At 42.8% G+C, this 14092-nt stretch overlaps 1 protein-coding gene across 3 annotated transcripts in view; it reads left to right on the forward strand.

Annotated features, from left to right (window-relative positions):
• The first annotated feature begins 11841 nt into the window (after window positions 1–11841).
• Window positions 11842–14092, forward strand: part of PRDM5 (PR/SET domain 5) — an 89842-nt gene continuing 87591 nt past the window's right edge. For all 3 annotated transcript variants that reach the window (XM_081876865.1, XM_081876866.1, XM_081876867.1), the window contains exon 1: window positions 11842–12116. In XM_081876865.1, the coding sequence (XP_081732991.1) occupies window positions 12024–12116 (93 nt within the window). In that variant the 5' untranslated portion in view covers window positions 11842–12023. The remainder of the gene's footprint in view (window positions 12117–14092) is intronic.

Here is a 14092-nt window from a genome sequence, read left to right on the forward strand (position 1 = left end):
CCAATGGGTGTGTCATTCAGCCTCTCTCTGTACCCCTTCTTGTGAAACGAAATGACTGGATTTCACTTTTCTTCTGCTTTTTAGAAGCTTGTAATGGGCAATTGAGAAAACAATAGAATAAACACAAATACCATCTGTTTCCAGCTTCCCTCAACTGCATTGTAATGAGTCTGGGGAGATGTTATTTCTGGGTCTTAAACATTCAGTCATGCTTCTTTTAAGGAGTCATTACTTAGCAGGGCATTAAGTTATGCAATTGAGTTCAAATCCCCAAGCTTGAATGTTCAAGAACCATACAATGTATTTCTAAAAATGGTAAGAGTGACTTAAAGATTGATTTATAGTTAGAAAACAATCCCATTTAATTAATTTTTTTTAATGGAGATTTTCCTACTGCATCTAAGTAATGTTTGAAATACCTCTCAATGGCAAGACATTATTATTAATAATATTTATTATTGCTGTTAATAATAACACACTTCAAGATGAAATTAAGCCTTTTATGTGTAGTAATATTAATTCAACTAATATATACTGATTTATTACACATGTATCAAATGTGCTCATTCGCTATCTGCATATTTTAATGGGTTTTGTGTAATTTCATTGTAATTACAAAAATATTTTAAAAGAATGGTGATGGTTGATCACAGCAGAGTTTGACCCAGAAACTAATTATGTTGGCAAATGTTCACAAACCCTCAAAAGAGTCTGATGGCCTCAGATCAGAGCCCTCCCAGCCGCTAGGCAAGGTGAGGCTGTTGCCTCAGGCAGCACGTCCCCAGGTACCCTGCCTGACCTGCTGCCTCCATCATCAGCAGAGAAGCATCGCTGCCATCAGCACCAATTTTGTGCAAGACGGTGTCCATTTTGTGTGAGATCTCACCCCAAATCGGCATGATCTTGCCCATAATTGGTGCCAATTGTGATGGTGCTTCTCCGCCAGCAGTGGATGTGGCAGGGCATGCAGTGCCAGCAGATAGGTGGTGGCAGAAGTGGTGACAGCGGCAGAGCAAGGCAGCACTTCCTGTTTCACATCAAGCGGCGAAATGAGATGCCCCAGTCACTGGCCAACCTCCTGCAACCCACCACCAATGTGGTGTGGGGAGGCTGTGTATTTTTGTGGTCATATCCTACTTTTGGACTTCCTATGTATGAGCCTCTGTTTGGCCACTGTAAGAATGGGCTTGATGGGCTTGGGCTCTGATACAACCCATCCCCTTATATCCTTATGGTCCAGAGTGGGGGACCCCATTGCTTTCTTTTGAGTTAAAAAAAACCCTCACATACAGGCTACATATTAAATGTAACAAGTAGACTCTCAGTCTTGGGATCACTGCTGCTGGAGTCTTTCATAGCATTGAACAGGGCATGGGTAGCACATGCAATGTTCCTTTCCTTGCAGTGTTGTGGCTGCTTTGATGGTTACTTTCTTCAAGTGTTCTCTTTAACTGTTTGAAAAGAAACCTCGATGCCAAAAACTGTTTCTTCTCCTGCAAATGAAATAAGAAGAAACTCCCCTTTCAAAGAGGCCACAGGCATCTGCCTACAACCCTATTAAATCCTGTAACAGTACATATGTCTGAAAGGGTGTGTATGTGTGTGTTTTATTAGTACGCAGATTAATTTTTGACTATGCAACTCATTTTCTTTGGAGTTTGAAGCCTATAAACTTTGCTTCAAAAGCTTGCCATTCTGAAATAATCTTCTTCATGAAATTGATCCTATTTGGCATTCGTCGTTACTCCTCGGCATTGCACAGTGACCAAGAGAAGCCCTCAGCCAAAAACTTTGCAAGTAGCTGTGTCCATGTGGTCTGCACTGCTGCAAAGGAATTTAAGAACAGTTAAGGAATTTGCCGTCTATTAATAAGAAGGGGAAGCCAGCAATGGGTTAAATGGATTATTCGGCCGACAAGCTAACACTTCCCTTCATTTGGCCTTGGTGAGGTGAAATGGTGAGTTTTCATAAATCAGAGCATGAACAGTGATTTTCATAAAGGTCTCAACAAACGTGATGTAGCTGCTGTGAAATTTGCCAAAGCAGACTTTCGCTTTGGGGTAGAATTTGAACACCATGTCTTGAGTGTTTTTGCTCAAGCTATAAGCCATATGTCTGCATGAGCTATTAACAATAAAGATGAGGCCAATTGCTCCTAAAGGTAAATGTTTAATTCATGGCACACACCTGGATGTAGCACTCATGCTAATAGGAGGAGTGAAATATTAATAACTCTAGCAGACAGTTGCATTTGGCACAATTACATTTCCCCTTCTAAAGAAGACTCTGCCAGATTTTCCAGTGCATCAGTCCACATTCTCTTCCTGAGGCCAACATTTCCTCAAGAAGCATTGCAAATAGACATGTTTTAAATTTAGATCTAACATAATTGCATCATTTTAGACTTGATAAGTGATATGTTTTGTTCAAGCCGCTACTCCTCATCCCCTTTCCCAATCTAGTGCCAACCAGATGGTTTGGACAACAGCTCCCATCATCCTTGACCATTGGCCAGGCAGGCTGGGCTCCCAAACCACAAAAACATTGATCCAAGGCACAGACCTTCATCATTTTTACATAAGTTGACAAAAAAGCCACCAACAAGTCCCAGGATACATCTGTAGACAGAGAGCTGACTCTGTTGGTGATTTTGAAGAAATCTCTTCAGGGTCCAAAAGGATCCTCATGAGGATCCAAAAGGATTCATGTCCCCCATTCATGTTTTTGTGCTACTGGATTTCTGATTTTTATGGTTCAGTCAATGGAGACAGATGTAGTCTTGCTCTTGGTTTTTGAGGGGAGAGGGTAATCCTGGGGGAAAACTATGTAGTTTCAGAAAGATCCATTTACTGGAACCAACTTCTCTTTCTTTCTGGTACTTCTTTTTCTCACACTGGGCCCCCTCTCCTTCTCTTTTTCTCTTCTCTTCCCCCCAACCTCTCTTGGCTTTCCCTCCTATATATCCAATCAATTCATTGTCTCTTTCTTTTTTCCAGTCCCATTGTTGCCTTTTGGTTATTTTTTTATTTTTAAAAGATTTTATTTTTATTAACACACGTTTCACAGTACAGAACAACCCTCTCTTCATCTTGTAGATGAGGCAAGGAAAGTCTAAAGTAAAAACCATTAATCTGTCAGTACAACCCACTAGGAAGTATCAGAATTAAGTCCACAATATTCATAGCAGCCAGAAAGTGTTGTATGCTGCTAGGAGAGGTCTCTGTATTTCATCTTTGTTTGCATAAACAGTAAAAGAGTGCCAATCTGCCACAAAAGAATCTTTATATTTCCTTCTTTAAGCCAGCCATAGACTATTTTTTAATTTTTCCACCAAACTGATTCACCAAACCATCTTATACCAATTAGCTAAAGTGGTGCTCTTTAGATCCTTCCAATATTGAGCAACAACTAGCTGGGCAACTGCAAGAAGGTAACTCATTGTTGTTTTGAAAAATGCTTAACGGGGGCAGCTCCAGAGATTTCAGTGCTTGCTGTCCAGTCATTTTAGCAATTTCTCCAAAGACCAAAACTGCAACACGTTTTCCACAAGCCCAGTACATATGCTGGAATGACCCTGGTTCCTAACATTTGCTCCGCAATAGTCTCAAATTAGATATCTTCATTTGAAACAATTTCATTGGCGTCATATGCCATTTTTGCTCATTTTCAAATGCTTGTCCCCTCATACTAGATTATCCCGATTTAAATGAGAACTTTAACCACATGGAATTTCAACAATTGTCCTAAATAAAAATATTCCGGCCTGACTCCCACATCCATTTCAGACCCTTTGAAGAGCCAATAGCAATGCCAAAAATTAAATTATGAATACAGGGCACCAGCATGAGGGCTTGCTGTTTAATATGCTCCTTGACGCCACTTAACACACTTGCGTATATTAAAGCACCATGATAATAAATATATTGTTCTGAGTTGTGGAAGGTCAATCTGGATGAAACCCTGGGCGCCCTTCCAAATGTGAGATCCTGCATCTGTGTGGGTAGAATGTATAAGAGGAAGCTGGCCAAACCACTTTCTTTGCCAAGTAATGCCTTTGATGAGCTAGTTAGCTAGTGCAATTTAACATATCCAATGAAGTTGCTCTTTGCCATGGAAACAAATTGGTGGCTCTTTCCCTCACTCCCCTTACCAGGCTGGATGTCCTGTGATCCTAGATAGAAGAACAATAGCCAGAGTTGCCAGAGGATGGATGCTGTGAGTTGTGGAGACAGAAATATGGCTTGTTCTGTGCTGGACTTTGGTACTCCCCTGGAAACCTAATGGGGAAGCAATATCTAAGGAAGTGTTAATGCTGGGAGTCCTTCCATCCTCCAACCATGCTCAGGTTCTATATCTGTGTAAATAAAACCATATATCTTCAAGATCCCACAGTCTCCACTGGTCTTCATTCCAAGGAAACCAAGCCCTGGAAAAGTGTCAGCACCCCTACAGCACCATTTTCAGTTATGGCTACGACACCATTAATACAGTGCACAGGGAAGTATTATTTCCACACCGTGAGAGCCATTGCTTTGCAGAAACTGACAGAAGACAACACAAAGTGTGCCTTGTGTTTTTGCTTTTGAACAAGCTTTTTGCACCATGTTTTATTTTAAAAGTTTTCTGTTGGTGGAAGCGAGCAAGCTTCTGTAGCTTCAGACTGACTAGAGTTTTGCAGGGCATTGGTTCCAGCCAAAGAGCAATATAACTCGATTTTCCACAAACCATTTTAATCTGATTTTCATTTAACCAGTCAATCCACAGTTAGACCAAGAATCTGCCAACAATCTGAAACAATATGATAAACAAAAATTGGAACAAATGTTCGCACTGTATAAGTAGTATACAAAAGTCATAATTAAATCTCACGAGTTTAATGTTGATGCGCTTTTCAAAACAAACTTTTAAGAGAAAAAATCTGTTACTCGTAGATGACAGTACCTAAACTATTTTCTTTCTCGGGTTGATGGAATTTCCACAGGGGACTCTGAAATTAGTTTTTGAATTGCATATGTCTGTAAATAATCTGGAAGAACATCATTGATCAGAGAGTACTTTCAGCTTCAAAACAGTTTCCTTCAGTTTTATGTGGAGCATTAAGTGTTCAAAAGTAATGTATCCCAGACAAAAAGTCACTTAATGTCACTTGTGAAAGCTGCTTAAAATTCCAAGCCATTGGCAACAAAGTATTGTTCAATTAAAACAGGATATTCTTATTTAATCTACTGCTTTCATTTCAGTTTGTTCTGAATTCAACAGATGGGAATATGTCTAATTGAACTCAGCCTAAAGCTGGAATCCTTAATATGCTCATTTGGGACTGGAAGTAAATTCCATCAGCATTGGTGGAATTTATTTCTAAATGAATAGGTCTTAGCGTATGGTATACGTCTGCTTAACTGCAAGCTTAACTGCAAGCAAGCACTCTTTATTGATGGATGTAGTCAATTGACTGAGGGTGGTGCGAGTGGTACCCATCACATGCAAGGCATAGGTGAGATGCAAGATTGGCTGCTGCCCATGGAGTATAGTCCTCACAAGCCCTTTTGTGTATCTGTTTCTCCACTGTATTCTGCCTTTGTGCAATCTCATTGCCTTGGATTTGGCAATAGAGACTGCTGTCAACCAACTAAAACTGATCCACTCTGCTGTACCAAACATTTTGTGTCAGTTTGGAATGTCATTTGTGATTCTACACTTTGATTTTCTGGTGTAGTGGCTGATCAGAATGAGCTGTACAATTTTACATTATCCATTTTTAAAAAATAAAAAATAAAAATAAAGATATGCATTGAGCTGTGTAAACTGAAAAGCAAACAATCAATCTGTCACAAAATTCCTCTGAGGTAAACAATTACATATTTAATTGCTTGTTAATTCTCCATAACAAAGCAATTGAAGGATGGCAGGGAAAATATTTTTTTAGAGCGACAACCTAAATGGAAATGCTAATTAATGCCAAAAGGTTTGGGGAAAGCTACTTTTATCTAACAAATGCCAGCCATTTTCAAAGCTGTAGAAGAAATTTGCTTCCAGCAAGTCAAAGTATATTAAAGGATGAGTAACATATGTTTCCAAAATCACCAGAACTGAGGATAAAGCAAATAACATGATAGGAGGGATGGTGGAAGAACACAACTCACTTCTCTTTTGGATGGGCTGCTTAATTTGGCATTTAATATGCCAAAGGGGCTGCTTAATTGTTTAGGCAAGTCTTCGGTTTCTTGTTAAGGATTTAAGTTCAAAATCAGTAGCACAGCATGTGCTTTGTATTTTGCTGATTTTAACAAAATTTGCTTCCAAATGTCCTGAGCTCCATCAATGCTGGCACAAGAAAAATGTTTTAGGAATGGATACAGAAGGCTCATTTTAAAGTGCATGAAGCATTCTGGAGGAACATGACGTGGACTTCTTTGCTCCTTGCAGGAACTCTGAAATACTAATTTTCATATGCTTTTTTCTTTAATAGAACTGTTCCTGAGGAATCAGACCTGCTGAGAGATGTGGCAAATTGAGCAATGGAGTAGGTGCCCAGGTTCTATGTTATACCCTAAACACCAACTCTTAGTATCCCCCCCCCAAAAAAAAACACTTTCCTGGAATGTTTCCCATTTGCATGTTACACAAAAGGGAGCCTGAAACAGTCAAGGAAAGGAAAGAATGGCAGCACAAGGACATTGGTGGTTTCAGGTAACAGGAAATGATCTCATATCTTCATATTGTAGGTAGGAGAAGAAGATGAAACAGCTAACCTCAAAAAGAGGTGATCTAAAAATGTTGAGGGAATGAGATGTGTGTGTGTGTGTGTGTGTGTGTGTGTGAGAGAGAGAGAGAGAGAGAGAGAGAGAGAGAGAGAGAGAGAGAACTGTCCTCAGCCAATGTGATCATAGCTTTTGTCCTTGGCATGCTACAATTTAGCCTTGCTCTCCAACAAGTGTATTCCCCTCTTCCCCTCTCCATTTCTTCCTCTTTGTCAGATGGCCAAGTGATCTAAAACGGATTTCACTTTCACCATGTTTCCCTAGCAGTTCAGTAAAATTGTGTGCATATGCATAACACACAGAGAGGGGGGTGTTAGGTTTTTCTTCTTCTTCTTGGGGGACAATACAACTCGACACACAAGGATTATTTTCACATTTACAGAGCTATTATGTAGAGAGTTATCAGGAACACTCCTGCAATATTAAATACTGTCAGGAATATTGGCTATAATGGATGACCTGAATACTATCGAGATTCATTCTTCCTCCTCTCTAAAAAAGTAAGTTGGAAAAGGATGCATTGTGTCTGCTGCTCCTGGCCAAACCAAACATTGTTCATCAGGATAGATGCAGGGCTGGATATCAGAAGAGGCAATTAGAAAGCTCAAAGCAGTCGGTCAGCTTGGCAAGCATCCTTCTCATTACGCCAATTGCAAGCAGATCCCCAAAGGCTCCTTTGCAGTTGCTTTACTAGGCAGTCCAGTCCTGAGCCAGTCCTGGTTCCAGTCCTGAGCTTTGGCCCTGGAACAACTGTGGTTGTGGGAGGCTCTCCAAGTGTCCCATTTACCACCCTTATAGTTGCTTACTGACCCCAATAAAACTCTGCTTGCCTTTTGCCTTGTGGTGCTGTCTTTGGGCAGGAACAATCACACTGGCAAGTGTGACACACATTTCTTCTGGGCCCAAACATGTCAACAGCAGACTGTGCCAGTGGCAAAAGAGGGTGAAGCAATGAATGCAAATTTTACTTTTATACTGTTGGTTAATTCCTAAACGCAGTCACAGCTCACTCTCTGTCTTTCATCCAGGCAAGCAAGATGCATTGTGAGAGTTAAAGGACTCATCTCAGCCAGACAGAAACACCCAGGTCATTGAAGGGTGTTGCTTGGGGATAGTCCCAAAGGCCTGACAGAGCAGCCTGGAAGTCCAAACTTAGCCACCATATGCACCCTAGATTATCTATCTACATGCACCTAAACATGCCCTTTTAAAACACACCTGGGTACCACAGTCTGTATATTTGGTTAAGCCTGAAAGGGTTTGCATTTTAAGGCCAACTTGTATGCCCTTTTCCTTATCTTTTGTCTTCAGAAGGAGTTACAAGGCTCTTCAAGCCCCCCAGTTGTACCAGGAGTAACTTTATCTGTGGTTGTCTCAAAATGACAGCAAAGAGAATGAAGTAATTGCACCCTTTGGTGTGCTTGAAAGGGTAGCCATGTCAAAGGAGGGCGTATGTAACAAAGCATAAGCCAAAAGAACAAATCCGGAGCAGCCTAGTAATTAAAATTATGAGATGTAAGCCCACAGCGTTAAATTTAGAATTTTAAATACTACAGGTTTGTCAGTTTCTCCTCACCTCCCTTCCCCCACTCTCTCTCTCTCTCTCTCTCTCTGCCTTCCCCCAAATGCATTGTTTTTCTTTCAGCTTTATAATCAGATTTAAACAAATACATCTCCCCGCTGGGAAAAGAACAATCTTTAGCCAGCTCCAATCTGCACTTTGATAAACTGTGTATAAACGAACCCAGGAATAATACGAGCACTCTGGATTGAATTCCCATCTTAAATTAATCTGTTTAATAGAGTGAGTTCACTTTCAGGTCCCCCTGTCATTCAGAAAACTGCTAGTGGATACTATACAATATTAGGAAAATAACCAAAAGTGATTTACAGCTTGGTGTTCAAACTGGGACAAGGTATAGCATTATTCAAAATGTAATGTTCCAACTGGGTGCACTTTGTCTTTAATGATGTATTTAGTTTTACTACGTAGAGGAGTATTTGGCAAAAAGGTTTTCTTTGGGTCTCCTCCTCCTCCTCGTATGTTTTCTGACACCACTGAAGCCTGGGATTATCTGTTATGCCTTCTGGAAAATGGAACCTTAGCAATTCAGCAACCCAAGAGCAAAAATGCAGCTCACCTTTACCAAGTCATATTCTTCTTTCTTGTAAAACTTGGTTTGATGTGACCCTTAAAAAAACCCCTTTATTTTAAGCAGAGGTTGGATGGCCATCTGTCATGGATGCTTTACTAGACATCCCTGCATTGCAGGGGGTTGGACTAGATGACCCTTAAGGTCCCATCTAACTCTACAGTTGTTCGGTTCTATGAAATAAATTGTACATGTTCCAAGGCACCATTGAAGGGCCTTTGGTGAGGATCCTGTAAGGAAAGAGCTTGCAAAGTGCTGACAATTTAATGCATCTGTTTAAATGATTGCTAGAGGGGAAACAATGGTCAATATGTTTCCTTACCAAATTTGGGAATATGAAATATTCATCAAAATAGCTTAGATAAACATGTTCAAGATCCATTAGTAGATTACAGTCCTGTGTATGAAGGGCTGGCACCAGTGGCTGGCCAGATGGGGCACTGGCCAAGGCCCTCGGGGTTAAGAGGGGCCTCCACAGCCCTGCTTTGCCACCATTCCCCATAAGGACTTGGCACTAACTTCCCTTGTATTCATTAATAGCCTGCTTTTCTATTTAAATACCGTAACAACAAAAGGTCCCATTTTTCTAAGGTACCTGGGTAATTAACAATAAATAAACTTAAATGACAGGTCTTCTTTATTATTATTTTTAAGGCCCTACGCACTTCTTTGTAGATATTGTGCCATCTCACTCTTAAAACCATGGACAACTTATTGAAATGCTTGGTCTAACATGTTGACTTGGGAGATCTCTATGCACAGGGCTATTTCAGGCAACAGTGACTATATGCAGACTTTATCATCACTGAAATTGAATGCACTAACTCTGTAGAGAAGAATCTGGAATACTGGATATCGTAGGAACAGAAGCTAAAAAGCTAAAAAGCTAAAAAGCTAAAAAGCTAAAAAGCTCTGTCTGGCAAACATGTCTGTGCATCTTTTCTGTTGCCTTACACCCAGTGGCGTAGCGTGGGTTGTCAGCACCCGGGGCAAGGCAAGTAATTTGCGCCCCCTAACCCATGGATTTGCGCCCCCTAACCCGTGGATTTGCACCCCCTAACCCTAACCCCCAGATGTTGCACCCGGTGCGGCCGGGCCCCCCTGCACCCCCCACGCTACGCCACTGCTTACACCTGCTGCAATGTGTCCACTGCAATGTGCTGCAGCAACGTCTACAAAGATGCAAAAGTTAAGGTAGGCTTGGGGGGTGATGTGATAACTACACTGCACAGCCAATGTAGAGGAAAAGAGACAGTGGTTAGTTTCACGGTTTTGTAGATGGGAAATCCAGATTCAAATTCTTCAAGACTTGTTACAGGAAGCTTGCAGTGTGGTCCTGCACATGCAATTGTCTCTTGGCCCAAAACAATATAGACTGAGGATTACTGTGAGGCAAAACCATTGCTTTGAGTTCCTTGCACGTCAATCCTTTGTTGCCTTTACAGAATTTAGATCCAGCTACAATTGGTGGGATACAAATGCAACAAAAAAACAAATGTATCATACAGGGTTGCAAATGTTACAACTGAGATATAAATGCAACAAACAGGGATAAAAATGTAACAACAAAACCCCCCCATATATGGGATACAAATGAAACAAAAAACCCAACAACCTTGGAGATCACAGATAGTCGTCCCATGTTCAAAATCCCTGCTCAGATGTGAAGTTGGCTTTCGGCTGTTCAGTTTAGACCCTTCATCTGTTGACTGTATACCAGCTTACTTACATACAGTTCTTATATTTATTTTGCCATTACAGCTCAATCTATTTACTTATATGCATCTGATGAAGCAGTCTGTTGCCTTTGGCGGCAGGTGGGGGGGGGGACCAGTTTGTGTCTAAAAATATTTTATTGTTCTGGTGCCATCCAAGTTAGCATTTATGGCAAGAGTAACAGAGGAATCCCCTGTAAATTTACTCAGAAGTTAGCCTCACTGTTTTCAATGACATTTACTCCTACTGTACCACATGTACAGCATTATTTTTATTTTTATTTTTTTAAAAAAATCACAACAGCCTTGTGAAGTAGGATAGGGTTGAGAAATTGTGATTTGTCCAACATCACTCCTTGAACTTCACAGCTGAGGGATGGTTAGTCGGGCATCCTAACTCCTACAACACACTGTTTATTCAGGTTAGTAGCCTTTTAAGGGCTCCTCCAGGCAACATATCCAGTTCTCTCCCTCCAAAGTTTATCCTCACAACAATCCTGAGGCAGGCATTAGGCTGAGTGGGAATTGGAACCTTGGCCTCAAAGGCCCTGCCCATGATACCACCAGTGACAGACCTACATTTTGGGAGCCCTGAAGCTTGAGCTGTCATTGGGGCCCCTTCGCAACCGGCAAGGAGGTCTGGGTAACCACTATTATCTTCTTCAATGGAGTTGTTCCATGACAGATCACCACAGTGTTTTCACAAAGATCAACTGCTACAGTATTTTGAATGAAATCGCTGTTCTGCACTGGATTATTTCACATGTCAAAGTCACTAACGTGAACAAAAAAATTCCTATGCCATATAGTTTTTGAGTTATGGGGGGGGGGGGAATGAAAATTAGGGAAATGTGCTATACATGCATCATAGAATGATTTAAGTCGCGCCACTCAAATTAGGTCTGCTAAACTCAAATTTCCAGAGCATTTTTTTAAAGCCCTGGAGCCCACGCTCCGCAGCAGGAATGCAGGGCTCTGGTGCTGTCCCGAAAAGAGAAGCTGCCCGCTTTCTCCCTGCCCAAGATTCCCGGGATCCTTCGCTCGCCTCGCAGGAGTCGCGCGCTCTGCCTTTCCTCGCTCGCTCTCGGCAAAACTTTCAGCCAATCGGAGCGCCGCCTTTCTCGAGCCTCGGCAGAAGCGCCGGCCCAGCGGCGGAGACTTCGCGAGCGAGGAATCGGGGCGGGGGGAAGAAGCAGGCCCGGCCCGGCCCGGCCCGGGGGGGGGGGGGAGCGGGGGAGGAGATCGAGCAGCAAGGCTTCCCCGCCCGATCCCTTCTCTCTCCCCACACCCCACCTACCCAACCCGCTCCCCTTTGCAATGAAAGCCCCTCTGGATCCCTTTCCCCCGTTTAAGAAGCTACATTAGTAACTCCCCCCAGCCCATAATAGTACAAAATGCTGGGCATGTACGTGCCGGACAGGTTTGCCCTGAAGTCATCTAACATTCAAGACGGGATGGGGCTCTTTACGGCCCGGAGAGTAAAAAAGGTGGGTGATCCTTGCTGTTGCACCATTAAGGTGAGGGATCGGCAGGACGGGAGGGGGGGAGAGATCCGCCAGGCTTTTCCTGCAAGCTCTTCCTTCTTCAACTTTCCACCCTCCCCAGAGAGCTTGCCACGTATTTCTCTCTCTCTCTCTCTCTCTCTCTCTCTCTCTCTCTCTCTCTCTCTCTCTCTCTCAGATCTTCACCATTTAATCCCAAACCCCTCTTCCTCTTGTGACACTGTTTAGTTCACTTCCGTCCGGCAACTTGTGGAAATTATTACATAAATGGCCTCAAAACTTTTGCTTTTTAATCTATCTTTTTCGCAGCGCCTCCTGCGCCCATTGTTGTTCGACTGAGCTCTCCTCGGCGCAGTCAGAATCCCCATCAGTTCGACAACAGCCACATAAAAGAAGGAGCTGTGAGCTCAAATCCGATTCGCATCCAAAATAGATTTGCCTGGGGGCAGGGATTCAATTTGCATCTTGCAAATCCGTGACAGTCTTCGGTTTCAAAGGAAGAGCCTGTGTATTTCAGTCCTTCACCTCAATGGCAAAGGGAAGGGGGAATAAACAAAAAGTGCCTTTTGCAAGACGCTCTCTTGAGCTGGTTTAGGTAGCCAAAGCTTGCCAAATTGTAGCGAACTGTTATTGTCCTTTCTTACTGCAATTGCTCCTCTGGTTCCTGGTTTATGTTTTCTGGGCTGCAGCTCCGTATAGATCACCTGCCTTGCGTGGACCCAGGTTCAGTTGCAGGCATGTCCAGGTAGAGTCAGAAAGCAGCTGCCAGTCAGTGTGGAGAATACTAAACAAGATTGACCAATGGACTTAGTATAAGGCAATCTCCCTTGTTCCTATAAACAAACAAATAAGCAGCTAAGCAGTTTAGTAAAGGTAAAGGGACCCCTGACCATTAGGTCCAGTCATGGCCGACTCTGGGGTTGCGACGCTCATCTCGCTTTATTGGACGAGGGAGCCGGCGTACAGTTTCTGGGTCATGTGGCCAGAGCAGCGCACGGAAACGCCTTTTACCCTCCCACTGGAGCGGTACTTATTTATCTACTTGCACTTCGTGCTTTTGAACTGCTAGGTTGGCAGGAGCTGGGACCAAACAACAGGAGCTTACCCTGTTGCGGGGATTCGAACTGCCAACCTTCTGATCGGCAAGTCCTAGGCTCTGTGGTTTAACCCACAGCACCACCCGCATCCACATTATGGTAAATAATAGGATAGATGATTGACTTAGTGGGTCATGTGTGAGTACCATATTTGCAGTTTATCAGGTAGCACAGCAGAGGACATCATGTTCTCTCCCCATCCCCGGACCCCTGTAATTGACAGAATGTACACTGAACAAAGCAGGGACGCGGGTGGCGCTGTGGGTAAAACCTCAGCGCCTAGGACTTGCCGATCGCATGGTCGGCGGTTTGAATCCCTGTGGCGGGGTGCACTCCCGTCGCTCGATCCCAGCGCCTGCCAACCTAGCAGTTCGAAAGCACCCCCGGAGCAATTCCCCCATGAGGAAATGTTACAAAATCTGGGGCATTTTAAGTTTTAGAAAAAAGGCAAGTAATTTTTTTTGGGGGGGGGGGAGAGAGGTTTTTATCCTTCTCATAATACTAGAACCAGGGAATAATCAATAAAGCGGGTGTGGATTTCAATTAATTTTAGTATTTTAAATTTTTGGATGTTTTAAAGTTTTGTAATTCCCCCTCTCCCTTGATTTTCTTGTTTTATCCTTTTGTAAACTGCTTTGAGGTTGTTGCTGTTGTTACCGTATTTTTCGCTCCATAAGACGCACTTGACCACAAGACGCACCTAGTTTTAGAGGAGGAGAACAAGAAAAAAAATGTTCTCTCCCTCTCTGCTCAGCAAATGGAAGGAGCCCCTTCCATTTCTCCTCCCGCTTCGCTGAAGGGGTGCAGCGCAGAGAGGGAAAGCTGCGCTGTGGCTCTCCAGCGAAGCGAAGCCAGGAGAGCAAG

This window comes from Podarcis erhardii, assembly GCF_964252035.2.
Source record: "Podarcis erhardii genome assembly, chromosome: 9".
Classification (NCBI taxonomy): domain Eukaryota; kingdom Metazoa; phylum Chordata; class Lepidosauria; order Squamata; family Lacertidae; genus Podarcis; species Podarcis erhardii.